This window comes from Gorilla gorilla, chromosome 21 (assembly GCF_029281585.2).
Source record: "Gorilla gorilla gorilla isolate KB3781 chromosome 21, NHGRI_mGorGor1-v2.1_pri, whole genome shotgun sequence".
NCBI classification, from domain to species: domain Eukaryota; kingdom Metazoa; phylum Chordata; class Mammalia; order Primates; family Hominidae; genus Gorilla; species Gorilla gorilla.
The window spans coordinates 33,658,024-33,672,855 of NC_073245.2; the positions used below are offsets into that span (position 1 = coordinate 33,658,024).

At 49.0% G+C, this 14,832-nt stretch overlaps 1 protein-coding gene across 1 annotated transcript; it reads right to left on the minus strand.

Annotated features, from left to right (window-relative positions):
• Positions 1-4,264: 4,264 nt before the first annotated feature.
• LOC115931737 (cystatin-S) lies at positions 4,265-7,663 on the minus strand. Its single transcript, XM_031005019.2, has 3 exons — positions 7,369-7,663; positions 5,714-5,827; positions 4,265-4,602 (listed from the first exon to the last, which is right to left on the minus strand). Exons 1-3 carry the CDS (start codon positions 7,594-7,596, stop codon positions 4,519-4,521), a joined length of 426 nt encoding a protein of 141 aa, XP_030860879.1. The 5' UTR covers positions 7,597-7,663; the 3' UTR covers positions 4,265-4,518.
• Positions 7,664-14,832: the final 7,169 nt, after the last annotated feature.

Sequence of the window (14,832 nt, forward strand, 5' to 3'; positions counted from 1 at the left end):
TGGAGTACAATGGCACGATCTCGGCTTACTGCAACCTCTGCCTCCTGGGTTCAAGTGATTCTCCTGCCTCAGCCTCCTAAGTAGCTGGGATTATAGGTGTGCACCACCATGCCCAGCTAATTTTTTGTAGTTTTAGTAGACACTGGGTTTCACCATGCTGGGCAGGCTGGTCTCGAACTCTTGACCTTGTGATCCACCCGCCTCAGCCTCCCAAAGTGCTGGGATTACAGGCGCGAGCCACTGTGCCCGGCCCAAGGTTAATATTTATATGTGAGTTTTTGATCCTATCATGAAGGTGACAGCTGTTTTCCTTGTAGTGTGTATTGTGTTGTTGCTATCTACTGTCTCTGAGCTATGCATTTAACTGTATTCTTGCAACAGTAGGTGTTGTTCTCTTATTTCCATCTTTAGACCTCGTTTAAGCATCTCTTGTAAAGCTGGTCTAGTGGTAACACATTTTCTCAGTGACTGCTTGTCTGGAAAAGATTTTTTTTCTTTGCTTATGAAGCTTAGTTTGATGGGATAGGAAATTTTGTTTGGAATTTATTGTCTTTAAGAATGCTGAAAATAGGCCCCAAAAGATTGGGTTCTTTCGACACCTAGTCAAAAATGAAAGTGTTATCCTCATGAAAATGTACTCACTAATATGGTATGTACAATAGTTAGTGTATCATGGTTTGTTTTTATTTTATGTTATTTCGTTTTTCATTTTACCCAAGTGAGACCCAAATTGTTTTATTTTTTACAGGAATTTAATGAGATAGGATTTCTTGATTTTCACATTTGTAGGGTGCAGACCTGTGTAGTGAACTGCTCACAGCAAGGATGTATGCCTGTGAGGTGGCACAGACCCGATGGATCAGACTTGGCCTCCATCCTCCTCTTATGCTGATGAAATCTGACAGCTCCAGACAACACAGATGTAAAACTTTGACCAACAGTAAGATGGCTTGAAGAAATACTTCTTTCAGGACAAACTCTTTCTGTGCATTCCATAAGGTAATCAATATAGGATATAATTATACATTTGCACAATTTTGAAGCCCACTACAACAATGAGAGTTTTAAAATGCTGTGTTTAGTGATCATTGTCAATAGAGTCTTTACGATCATCAATCTTAAGTCAAGAAAATTTAGAAAGTACTAAAATCTTAGCGCTCACATGAAAGAAAACTGGAAGCTTTTCCAAATTAGACAACAATCAGACAAATTTGCATAATATTACCAATGTGAGTTTTGAAGCAGAAAGAAAATGTTATAAACCATGATTTTCACAAGTAGGATTGATTGTAGTATTTCATAATTTTGGATGATTGTAGTATTTATCAGAATTTTAAAGTGATCAAACTGAGTGGAAAGACTGGTTTACCTTTCTGCTATATTTATAGAAAATTCTATTATAAAATCAATGTCATGCGATGAGGCAAATTGTGACTCAATAGTTGACTATGAAAACATAGAAATAACTTATTACACTGCTGTGTCAAGCAGCTAATTAATAAAAATGCTATGTTAGCAAGTAAAAAGAACACAAATTTAGGAAGGTCAAATCTGCCCTTTCATCTGCAAGGTGCATGGATGGACTGATGAGGACAAAGCCAATGACATCATGAACAGGAAACAATGTTTCTCTCAAGCTGCAGGTTTGAAAAGTCAGGCAGCCTCTTCCTTGGCTGAGGACTGCTTTCTGACTCAATGGAAGACCTTGTTCTCTAGTGTCAGGGGCTGTCAGAAACTTTGCTTATGAGTAAGAAGAACATCCCACTGCCTGGATGATCTATATCCACCTTTACACAGAAGCACAGAGCTACAGAGAATGGGTTACTGGATGGAACGTTCCACATCTGGCTGGACTTTATGGGTTCTAAGGACACAGGACCTAGGTCCACTTTGCAGACCAGACTTGACACTGGCTCCTTTACACAGAGGCCTGCCATGCTCTGAGTCCATCACTACAGCCTCAAAAATCCCTCCCCACAGTCTTATAATAACCTCTTTGCTTTGTTTTTTGAATCATCCCAGATTTCTTGATGTGAATTTATTCCCTTTTTGCTACAAGCCAATAATCTTGAGTCTGTTAACTGCAAAATCAGTTTGATGACTGATCGCACTAGGATGTATATCATTTTTCTGGAATTTGGGATGATTGTTGTATTTATTAGGACTTTAAAATGAGTAATTTGTTGTGACTTATTTCCTCTTCTTAAATAAACACTAACTTCTGTGCTTAGTTTCAAATTGGTTATATTATGCTATTTTTCATGCAGATAACCCTCTGAATTATGTAAGCCTCAGACCTCACGGAACCTGGGTTGCCTGTGGTCATAGTGCTGAGAATCCACCTGCCCAAGGAATGACCGCACTTGTTCCTGCTTCCCAGGCCTCCAATGGATTTATCTCTCCTTCCAGAGTGATTTGTCTATGCTGAAGGTGGAATTTCTAACCTCTGTGGTTTTACACTTTTAGCAAGAATATGTGACATTATTTTTGCTAAAGGAACTCTTAGAAGGGGTGCAATATTTCCAAAACATGACCCTTAGGAGCCTTTTTTACTCCCAAAACCCGGTAGCTTCCAGAGAGAGCCCAGATCCTCAGCTTGGTCCGGAAGACAAAGACCCACATGCTCACCTTCAAGCTTCCCTGTCCCCTGCTCCCCTCCTAGGGAACAGACACACAGGGAGGTGGTGGAGGGAGCCCTCTACAGAGCCAGACTTCCCCCTCCACTTCCCCAGGAAGAGAGATGTCAGAAAAGTTACTGGTTTACAGAAAATCACCTGTTCCTTGTGTCCTTGGATGGTGGTTGCTTATGTCAAGACAGACCCTTCCCCAGGTAGAGAACCATGAGGATCTCCATGCAGGGAAGACTTCGCCCCTAACCACCATTCCTGGGCACATGCTGTTCTGCTCTCAGCCCCTCTCTTCCAACAGAAGCCTGAATCAGTGTGTGCACCCCCCTACCCCCCGACACGGGGTGAGACCCAGACTCAATTCTCCTCAGCTCATGGCCTCCTGGGCGCTGCTTCACTTTTTTTCAATCCAAAACCTTGGTTAAATCCCGTGGGGGTGGAGGGGAAATGAAGCACGTGCTCCCCACTCTCCCTGCTAGACCATTCTCCTCCAGGCTTTCTATGTGCGGCACATGGGGTGCTGGCCTCAGGGCTGTTTGGGCAGTTTCCCCTTTGTCATTTCCCCCTCGGTGTTCATGGCAGCCACTCTTGGTCAACACAGCTCTAGGCATGGAAGATAGTTGAGAGCCCTTCCCACAGGCACCTGCCCTGAGGGCTGCACCCCTCTGCCCTGAAATGGCAATGGGAAAGGCCGTGCAGGATGGGTGGGCTCTTAGGACTGTAGCCTCTTCTTTCGAGCGCAACTACCCACTATTCTACAGAGTGGTTTTGACACTAAGGTGATGTTATTTATTAATTAAAACATCCTTTGTGAAAAAAATCGAGTGTCCACTGCGTGTCACTTCCATTTGTGTTTTAGCTTCTCCATCCCTACCAAGAAGCCTGACCTGAGTGCTCGTTTTAAATCCAAGTCTAGAGAAAGGGCGGCTGGATGAGAATGTGTAAAACTCTTCTAGGGCACAGCTTCCTAGCGTAGGAGACAACCTCCCAGCCTGGGGCACACCCTCCCAGGATGGATGACAGCAGGCTCTGCTTTCTCTGGGTGATCTTGCCCGTCTTTGGTTTGGGTGGCATTTTTCTCAATCAGTTACACACACACACACATACACACTTTTGGACTTTGTTTCCATGTAGGGGCCTAAAGTCTCCTGTGGAAAGAACTACACGTCGATCGCTATCTATTTAGTGTCTAGGGGATTTGATGAGAGCAGCTCAGTCCCTGGAGTCTGCTCCACTCTGCAAGCACACATGGACTCTATGGCCTGGCGAGCTCCACCGAGGCCTGGCCCTTGCTTGTGGACACAACCAGCCCCCTCTTCCTGGTCTGACCAGGACCTCAGACCAAAGCACCAGCCCAGCTTCTGGGGCAGCTTCCTGGGCCCCCTCCTCTCCCTGACCCCCTCACCAGGGGCTGCTGCAGCTGAAGGCCTGGGTTCCCAGTGCGTGGCTGCTCTCTCCCTGTTCTAAAGCTCAGGTCTCCAAAAGTGGCAGCAGCTCCCCTGCTGGCCTTGCTGTGGCCGCATCAGCTCCCAGGTACTCCTCTGATCTCCACACCAGCAGGACAAGGAGGCTTCATAAAGGAACTGCAGAAACCCTGCCTGTGTGCACATCCCCAGACAGCCAAGAACTCAGAGGGAGGTGATGCTACTGTTTAATTGCAGGAGGTGGGGGTGTGTGTACCATGTACCAGGGCTATGAGAAGCAAGAAGGAAGGAGGGAGGGCAGAGCCCCCTGCTGAGCAACAAAGGCCTCCTGCAGCCTTCTCTGTCTGTCTCTTGGCGCAGGCACATGGGGAGGCCTCCCGCAGGGTGGGGGCCACCAGTCCAGGGGTGGGAGCACTACAGGGGGTGGGAGTGGGTGGTGGTCGGTGTGACTGGCCTGGCACAGACCCCTAGGCTTCTTGACACCTGGAATTCACCAAGGACCTTCTGTCCTCCCAGGGAACTTCGTAGATCTCAAAAGAGCACAACTGTTTCTGTGAAAGGGAAGAGAGAGGGCCAATCAGTGTGGGTTACAGTTAAAGGGGAAGATGCCCAGGCATGAGATGTCAGAGCCTGGGTGAGGATGATGGAGGTGAGACACTGGGCCCTCACCCACCCCTGCTGAGTCCCAGAGTGCTGAACTAGAATGAATAGTGACTGTTCCATTACCCCTCCCAAGGCTCCAAGTCACCAGGTGGCATTGGGCCCCCACCCCAGCCTGCAGTGTCCTGTCCCAGCACTGCCCTGTGAGGAGCAGCCTGGGCAAGGCCTCGGGAGCCCAAGGGTGCAGGACATGCGGAGGCGGCTCACTTCCCCCAGCTCCTTCCACCTCCAGCACCCAGGCCAGCACTAAGCGGGGCCAGAGGGAAGAACCCAGGGCAGGGCAACTCCCCCTCAAAGAGCTGGGGCATGGGGCAAGGGCAACAAGGGGACTGCAGCTCTCCCCTGAGTGGAGACCTCACAAGAACCAGCAGGTCCTTGGAGAGGCTGGTGTTGGGTGAGCTGGGCAGGTCCAGGGCTTCCCAGCTAACAGACCTCTAGGTCCCACTAATCTGATCACTGTGGCTGTGGCTGCATGCAGGTGCCTGAGGCTGGGATTAGACAGATCCCCTTCTCCCTGCCCAGCACACAGCCCCACAGCTGATTCTTCCTGTCCAACAGGCAACACCCCAAAGCAGGCAGTTGACCTTCTAGTAACCATTCCCAAGCTAAAGCCTTCCTTCCTAGCAAAACAAACACATCACCCCCCTCCCTCACCATGGAGGGACATACATGGACAACTACGTAAACTCACTTGGACCCCTCATCCCCATGGATCTATGTACAAACCCCCATACTCCCGCCACACACCCACACAGGCACACATGCTCCCATACAGCTCCCTGCACACACTGGCACATGTGTGTACACACGTGCACCTTTCCACTTGCCCACCTACATGCACACCCCCCACAAGTACATGAACATGTACACATCCATGCATACAGGACTCCCCACATACCCACCTGCACACACACACCCTCCAAACATGTGTAGTGCAGAGGCGGACACATACGCACCCCTCTGCAGTGCATGACTGGCCCGGGACCCGCATCAGGAACGTACCTTCTGCAGTTCTGGCTGTTCATGGAAGGCACAGGTGTCCAAGTTGGGCTGGGACTTGGTACATATGGTTCGGCCCACCTCTACGTCGAAGAAGTAATTCGTCCCGGCCACGGTCTGCACACAGGAGAAAACAGGACGCACGGACAGCGCCCCCATCAGTTCATGCACTCACAGGCACTTCACTGTGGCTGAGTCACTGGACTTGCTTGGGGGCTTCGTGAGCTGCCCACATGTCAACACTAGGCACACAAGCCCCCTCTTCCTGTCAGCTGGCAGGGTGCTGGGCCTCATGCCCGCTCTTAAACATTGCTTTCTCTGTGCTGGGTAAAAGGATTCATTGAATTCTGTTACCTGTGGCTCAGGGGCGAGGGAACACTAACTCTTTTCTAGGAAGGCTGTCTGATGACAAAATTTCAGCTAACTCACGAAAATCTCATTCCCTCCATTCAACCTAGATTTATTACTTCACTTAGAGTAGGAAATGAGATGCTTCACACACATAGATATTTTGGGTCAATGGGGCCACCCGGATGCCACCATTTCAAGTGTGAGATTCAAGATACGTTTCTCAAGTCAGCAGCACACCTGCGTGTCTTACAGTTGCAGATTAGAATTGAACCCTTTCCCTGCACAGGGCCTCTCCCAGACACAACGTGGCAGAGCTGTGGAGAAACCTGGGATGAGGGACTCTTTGGAACCAGGAGGAACTGCTGAGATCCCTCGAGTGTCAGTTTACCCATGTCTAAAATAGGCTTCCGGGCCTGATGGCCTGCAATGCCCTGTGCTTCACTCCAAGTTACTGTCATGCTCGAGAGCGAGATGCAAGCCAGCGGGGACCATGGCACCAGGGAGTATGCCTCATATGCAGGGTGAGGGCCCCAGCTGACAGCTGCAGGAGGAGAAACAGGGCTGGTGGGGATTCGTTTGAATTTCCAGGAGAAGGGGGAGGAGCTCTAAATGCTGTGTCACTATTTGCTGCTCTGCCATGGGATGCAGGTCAAGCTGGGCCCAGTAGCGCTGCTGACGCTACCTCCCAACCTGACCCCCTCCTCCGCTCTGCTGGGTGACTGCTGTCCTCATCTGGCTGAGGTCTAACTCTGCATCAGCTGGCAGAGGCAGGGTCAGGCGTGCTCCACCCCAGCAGGGACTCAGCCACCCTGGGCTGTAGGAGTTGGTCAGCCTGCCTGAGGGTGAAGGCCACTAGCCCTAAGGGGTTGTGCCCAAGGGCATGACTTGGGGAGGGAAGCAGGGCTCTGCAGAACAGGGAGCCAGGTTCCTGTGTGGCCCCTGCAGAGAGGACTCAGGGAGGAGTATGAGCCTCATGGCCTGGATCTCATCCTGAGCAGCATCAAGCCCACCCAGAGTCAGCACAGTCTCCATCCACACCTGCTGGACCCTGGGAAATGCCACGGTCACGGTACAGACACAGTGGCTGCTGCAGGTTAAAGGAAGCTGAGAGGACAGACAGTGGCTGCAGTGCATGGCCCGGGAGCATGCTTAGGCATGAAGGCCATCAGCGGAGAGTCAGGGAAAGCTGAATGAATCTGAGCATTAGATCATGAATGTGTCAGTGTTGATTTGCTGGGAATGCTCTTGGGGGTCGGGCGACAAACCAGGCTGGGACTCAGGACCCCTCGGGTGGAGGCAGCACCCACCTGCTCCCTGGCTCGCAGCACCTGCAGCGGGCGTCTGTAGTACTCATCTTCGGTGGCCTTGTTATACTCGCTGATGGCAAAGTGAAGGGCACGCTGTACCCACTCATCATTGAGGTCTGCATCATAGATGCCACCCGAGATTATCCTATCCTCCTCCTCGGAGCTCGAGGCCAGGGCCCCAGCCAGGGTAGCCATCAGGAGTAGCAGGGTACACAGATGCCGGGCCATGGTCTCCTCAGAGGCAGAGCAGAGAGCTGGAGCTGCAGGAGAAGAGGGTGAGAGCCTGAGGTGGGGATCCCAGACCAGCAGGCAGGTGTGCATTTATCCTGCTTTGGCAGCCCAGCCCCACCCACCTCCATGCCCTGCCACTGACTGCTCCTCCTCATTCTGCCCATCCCCTCTTTCTCCATCTCTCTTTTCACTCCCCTGCCAACACAAGCTCCCTCCCTGCCTAAGTTCTCCCTGCCCCTCCCAGGCTTCCTCCTCCATCTCCCCCTCCTCCCCACTCCTGTCCTCACTGCAGCCTCCCCGAGCCATGCCTCTCTTCCCCAGTGCTCCCAAGCTTGAGTCACCCAGGTCTCCACAGAGGTGACACTGGTCCTTTGACTGTGAAAGCAATGTGACCTCCTGTTTGCTCAGAAAAGGGAAAAATACAGGGTTTGGCCTCCCGGGGTCTTCAGATATCAGGGGATCCAGGAGCACTTGGTCACGGTCTCTGAATCTCTGGAGCAGAGAGGTTATTTCAGAAGGTTCCAGAAGACTCTGTCCACACGCTAATATGGAGAATTTCTTTGCCAAATTTAAAGGAATTAACCTTTTTGGAAAAGGTCACTGGCTTCTGTTTTCATAACTCATTATTCAATAAACAAACCTATCACCAGCTACTCCCTGTGCCAGGAGGTCTAGGGCTTGAACACGGAACCTGGATGATGAGCCATAGAGGTGACATTGCAGAGCTGCTGCCCACAGAGATGTGACACGAACCCATGAGCAATTGAAAATTTCTAGTAGATGCATTTTAAAAGATGAGAATAAATGGGTGAAAGTAATGTTTAAAATATTTATTTAACCTTATATAGCCACAGTGTGATTTCAGCTAATGGGAACAATTATTAATGAGATCGTTTATGTGGTTTTTTTTGGTTTTGTAAATCTTTGAAATTCCCTGTGTATTTTTTACACTTAGCCCAGGAATCATTTTGGACTGGCCCCATTTCAAGTGTCCTGTGGCACATGTGGCTGGTGGCTGTGGAACTGCACAGTAAATTCCTACACAGTGTGTGTAGAGGATGGTAGGTTATGATCAACAATTAGGATCAGGGAGTTATACTCACTCCATTGGAAGTGAAATAGAACGGGGGCTAGAGAGAGACCACTGGACCCTGGTCAGGGAGGTCTCTATGAGACTGGAGAGGTTGAGAAGCCCCAGGCAGCAGGGAACAGCCAGGGCAAAGGCCCTGAGGTGGGGTTGGGGCATGCCTACTCCAGGAAGAGGAAGCTCCTGGAGGGGAATTGAGCAGGGGAGGAAACGACCTGGAGTCTCACGGTAACTGTGGGTGAGGCCCGGTGGAAGGTGCACGGAGACCCCTGGCAGGCAGTGGGGGTGTCAGGAGAGGGAGCAGCAGCCACGGGATGAATGTGGGAACCCACAGGCCTCTCTTGCTTCTCTCCTAGGCAGCCATGCTTCGGGCTCCTTTCCTCTGTGCACTCCTTGGAAGACTCACGTGGCATTTTAAAAATTGCCTTAAATGAGGTAGAATTTACATACAATAAAATGCCTAATAGTATGTGCCCAATCTGGGGGATTTCATAAATGCATACACTTGTGTTACCACTTTGTCCAGACCTGTGACATCTGCCTTGCCCCAGATGGTATCCTCCTGCCTCTCCAGCCACCCTCATGCCCGCCCCACCCTGGCAGCCCCCATCCGGCCCTGTAGACTCCTTTGTCGCCTGTCCTTGAGCTTCCCAGGAATGGAGTCCTGCAGAGCGAGCCCTGATGTGTCTTCATCCTTTGCTCAGTGTGGCTTTCCAGCGGCACCCAAGTTGCTTCATTGCCAGGATTGTGAGTTCTCCTTCTCCACAGACTGAGAGGATGTGGTCAGTTGGGTGTCCTGTGGGCTGACAAAGCCCCCAGCTTGGGATGCTGCGGGCCTGGGCTGGAATGTGACTCCAGGAGTGGGGAGGGTTGGAAGGAGGCTCTGACCAGACAGCTGCTCTCGTTGTTCTCTCAACCCCACCCTCCATGTCTGAAGGTGACCCTGTGGCAAATGCCCTTATGGGGAGGTGGCAGGCTTGGCCAGAAACTCCAGGAAACCCTGGGCCTTAGCAGGACACCCAGAGGACTGTCTTGGGAGTGGTGGAGGTGAGGGTTGGCCGGTGTCAGCCCAGACCTGTTTAGAACACTAAACAATACTATAATAAACAAATGACCAAGCGCAGAAAGCATCACATAAAGGTGCAAGTGATGAGGACAAGCTGGCCAAGAGTCATCCTGGGCTCGGACATGTCTGGGGATGGATCAGCAGGAACCTGGCAGTTGGAACCGTATTACTCATGGGTGCTCATGTTCAGTATTAGGACAGGGAACCTTGTTACCTGAGGCCTGGTGACCATCTCACCCCACTGTGAATCCAGCACCCCTAGAATAGCCATGCAGCCTGGCAGATACAGCAGGTGTCCCGATGGTGTTTACTGCTGGGTGAAGGAGGGAAGGTCTTCAAACAGAGCTGTACATATGCCTCCTAGTTAGACAGGAAATGGGGAGAGATTCCTAGAGAAGGGAAAGAGAGGGAAGTCCCTTACTAGGTGTTACTAGGTGTTTGTGAGCAGAATGGTCATCTCCAAAGGGTAGGAGTTAGTTCTCCTCTGTGGCTCCCACCTTCCTGGGACAGCTGGGAGTCCAGACTCAGGAAGACATGGTGTGGAGAGGGTAAACTGAAGGTCAAGCAATCCTCTTGTTTTTTTGTTTGTTTGTTTGTTTTGTTTTGTTTTGTTTTAATCATTGGAAAGGAGATGCAGGTAACCCAAATAGCGAGAATGTGCTGGTGGGTGGAGTGTGAGGGAGGGAGGCCAGAGTGCTGACCTGTGCCCCATATGTGATGACACCACCAGTGGTCATCTTCTGTCAGGACGCTGGCATGCACTTCAGGGAGGGTCAGCTGTCCTGATGCAGCAACCTCTCTAATCCCAGTAGGAAAGATACCAATGTAGGTTGCTCTTAGGAGGAGGTACAAGTGCGATGTCCAGTATGGAGTTATAGGAAGTGGCAGGTTGAGGTAGCTGGCCAGCTGCTCCAGATATTTGATGACCTTAGGCAAATGTTGTGTCTGTCATGCTTCTGGAGAAAGAGGCTGCTTTCTAAAGCATAGTGTCTGGGATTTCAGACCAGCAGAGATGAGAGGACTTCAGCAGCGGTGTATAAACATGTTTGAAAATGATGGAGTAGCCAGGTGTGATGGTGCACATGTAATCCTAGCTAATTAGGAGAGTGAGTCAGGAAGATTCCTTGAGTCCAGAAGTTCAATTTCAGCCTGTGTAACACAGTGAAACCCCTATCTCAAAAAAAATGACAGAACACTTTGTTCCCTGATTTCTATAGTCCACAGTTTTAAGGACACACTAGGAGGGGGCCAGATAGCAACCATGGACCGAGGAACAAGCTTGGGGCCTCCAGCACCCATATAACCTGGAGGAGTCCAGCTGCCCAGGAGGGGGCATGTTTTCCTTCTGCCAGGTGGCAAAAGAGAAAGCTGTGTTCCCCTAGGCTGCATGGGTGACTACTGATCCGATTATCTGAATTAGTAGGATGAGAAATTAGGTGACAGGCAGAAGTTCTCTGCAATAAATGACCAATAATAAGTGAACACTAAACAATACTATAATAAACAAATGGCCAAGCTCAGAAAGCATCACATAAAGCTTCAAGTGGTGAGGACAAGCTGGCCAAGAGTTGAGATTCTGCACATCTGGGTTTTGAGCAACTAACAGTTTGGTCTATGGTAGGAGCTGGGACGGAGCAGCCACAGGATTTGCTGACTTCTCAAATGGGAAGCCCAGGAGTCTCCCTTATGGAGTGCCTGGAATTCTCTGGGGTCAAGCTCATCTCTTTCACTCCATCCCTCCTTCTTTTCTCCCTCTCCTCACACATGGTGGACATGTGGATTCTTCTAAACTATGAGCCAGTGTTGGTAACACATTTGGCTCTGCTAGGACATGTGGATGCTTCTAAACTATGGGCCCACGTTGGTAACACATTTGGCTCTTCCACGTCATTAGGAAACTGTGATACTCATGGGGAAGCCTGCTGGTAGCCCTGGCTAGGAAAGGCGAGAGAGGGCAGAGCCCAGTGTCAGGTCTGATTGTTTTGCACTCCATGGGGAGAAAGAGAATCCTTTCTCTCAGGGACTAGCATGTGAACGGTATTTGTGGTTCTGGAGTGCAAGTTAACATTTATTTTGCAAAAAGAGCATTTGTCAGTGCAGATTCACTGACTGAAGAACCACATATGAATGGAGGGGAGTAGGGGCAGCCTCCGGAACTCGGGCTGCTGGATGCTGCAGCCAGGGATCCATCTGACTCCCTGGGCTGCAGCCTGCAGAGGCCTGGCCGTGAGGCAAACAGATGACTCTGAGGAGGTGAGTCATCTCCTCGACATCTCTGGGTGGTCAGACTTTCTTATCCTGTTTGGGTCACTGCTGGGACTTCCCTGTCACTGTTTGTGTAACCTTAAATATCAATTCCTTTAGCAAAGTGCAGTGACTCTGGAGAATGGTTCCTCTTCCTGCTTGGAATCCTGTTCAATTCAATCACTGAGTGCTGGAGCTGGCCAGAGGCCATCAGGACAGCCCCGCTCCCTCCTGTGGCCCTGCCTGCCCTCTCCTCCTGTCACAGAGGAGCTGGATCCAGCGACAAGACTCACCTTGACCAAACCTTAGTTAAGCTCCTCTGAGCCTTCTTCTCCCCAGTCCTCATCCCTAGTCCCCAGCCCTGGGCCTCCTGTTCTTGCGAGGGCTGCATGGCCCAGTTTTAGGAAAGAATCCTGCTAAGTCAGTTTAGAAAGAATCCCCCAACCCTTGGTATCTGATCACCTTCAGCATCTGATCAAGTTCTTCATTCCTTACCTTTGATGTCTAAGGATTTCTCCTGCCTTTAGCAACAATATTGTTAGGTCAGTTTATCTAGAAACTCCTACCTTTGATGTCTCTTCTTAGTAATTCTGTTTGAAACGGTTCTAAAGCTACTTTAATAACGGCCCAATCATTCCATATTGTAAGTGGAATGATTTTACCCTCCCTACTTGCTTGTTGTAATTCTTTGCTAATTTTTTCCCAGTCTTTTAGATCTAAAGTACCTTGTTCTAGAAACCATGGGCAGAATTGTTCTATTATTCAAAATAGCATGATTAGATTTTTTGTAGAGACTCTAACTCCCCCTCTTTTTAAAAGAATTTTAATAGAGCTGAGCTAAGAGGCATATTTACTTTTAGTTCGCCCCATTGCTACCCTGGCTTCTTCCGAGCATACAAGCTTACTGCAAGGCTGACTGTAGACGTACTTGGGAATCTCTCGTCGACTTATCCTCAATGACCACGCTCAAGCATACCTTCACCCTAGAGAAAAGCACCCATGTTGGGCACCAGATGAAGGGGCGGCCATCCCCTCCACACCTGTGGACATTTCTCATCAGGTGGAATGAAAGACTGAGAAAAGAAAGAGACACGGAGACAAAGTATAGAGAAAGAAAAGTGGGCCCAGGGGACTGGTGCTCAGCATAGGGAGGACCTGAGCTGGCACAGGTCTCTCCGTTCCCTCAGTATTTATTGATCATTATCTCTACCATCTCGGAGTGGGGGATGTGGCAGGACAATAGGGTAATAGTCAGGAGAGGGTCAGCAGGAAAACGTGAACAAATGTCTCTGTGTCATAAACAAGGTTAGAAAATGTGCTGTGCTTTGATGTGCACATACACAAACATATCTGGTGCATTAAAGAGCAGTATTGCGGCCAGCATGTGTCACCTCCAGCCTTAAGGCGGTTTTCTCCTATCTCAGTAGATGGAACATCCGATTGGGTTTTACAGGTAGATATTCCATTGCCTAGGGACCAGCAGGAGACAGATGCCTTCCTCTTATCTCAACTGCAAAGAGGCCTTCCTCTTTCACTAATCCTCCTCGGCACAGACCCTTTATGGGTGTGGGGCTGGGGGACGGTCAGGTCTTTCCCTTCCCACGAGGCCATATTTCAGACTATCACATGGGGAGAAACCTTGGACAATACCTGGCTTTCCTAGGCAGAGGTCCCTGCGGCCTTCCGCAATGTTTTGTGTCCCTGGGTACTTGAGATTAGGGAGTGGTGATGACTTTTAACAAGCATGCTGCCTTCAAGCATCTGTTTAACAAAGCACATCCTGCATAGCCCTAAATCCATTAAACCTTGAGTCAACACAGCACATGTATCTGGGAGCACAGAGTTGGAGGTAGGGTTACAGATTAATAACATCTCAAGGCAGAAGAATTTTTTTTAGTACAGAACAAAATGGAGTCTCTTATGTCTACTTCTTTCCACATAGACACAATAACAGTCTGATCTCTCTTTCTTTTCCCCACACACAACTACATGGAAACTGAACAACCTGCTCCTAAATGACTACTGGGTAAATAATAAAATGAAGGCAGAAATAAAGATGTTCTTTGAAACCAATGAGAACAAAGACACAACGTACCAGAATCTCTGGGACACATTTAAAGCAGTGTGTAGAGAGAAATTTATAGCACTAAATGCTCACAAGAGAAAGCAGGAAAGATCTGAAATCCACACACTAACATCACAATTAAAAGAACTAGAGAAGCAAGAGCAAACAAATTCAAAAGCTAGAATTCCAAAGCTAGAAGGCAAGAAGTAATTAAGATCAGAGCAGAACTGAAGGAGACAGAGACACAAAAAACCCTTCAAAAAATCAATGAATCCAGGAGCTGGTTTTTTTTTGAAAAGATCAACAAAATTAATAGACCACTAGCAAGAATAATAAAGAAGGAAAGACAGAAGAATCAATAGACACAATAAAAAATTATAAAGGGGATATCACCACCGATCCCATAGAAATACAAACTGCCATCAGAGAATACTGTAAACAGCTCCACACAAATAAACTAGAAAATCTAGAAGAAATGGATAAATTCCTCGACACATACACCCTCCCAGGACTAAACCAGGAAGAAGTCGAACTGCTGAATAGACCAATAACAGGATCTGAAATTGAGGCAATAATTGATAGCCTACCAACCAAAAAAAGTCCAGGACCAGACAGATTCACAGCCGAATTCTACCAGCTGTACAAAGAGGAGCTGGTACCATTCCTTCTGAAACTATTCCAAACAACAGAAAAAGAGGGAATCCTCCTTAACTCATTTTATGAGGTCAGGATCATACTGATACGAAAGCCTGGTAGAGACACACACACAAA

Coding starts and splice junctions, on each gene's coding strand:
- LOC115931737 (XM_031005019.2), bottom strand. CDS start 7,596: ATGGCCCGGCATCTGTGTACCCTGCTACTCCTGATGGCTACCCTGGCT. Junction 5,828..7,368: donor TGCTGCGAGCCAGGGAGCAG/GTGGGTGCTGCC, acceptor TCCTGTGTGCAG/ACCGTGGCCGGGACGAATTA. Junction 4,603..5,713: donor AACAGCCAGAACTGCAGAAG/GTACGTTCCTGA, acceptor TCCCTTTCACAG/AAACAGTTGTGCTCTTTTGA.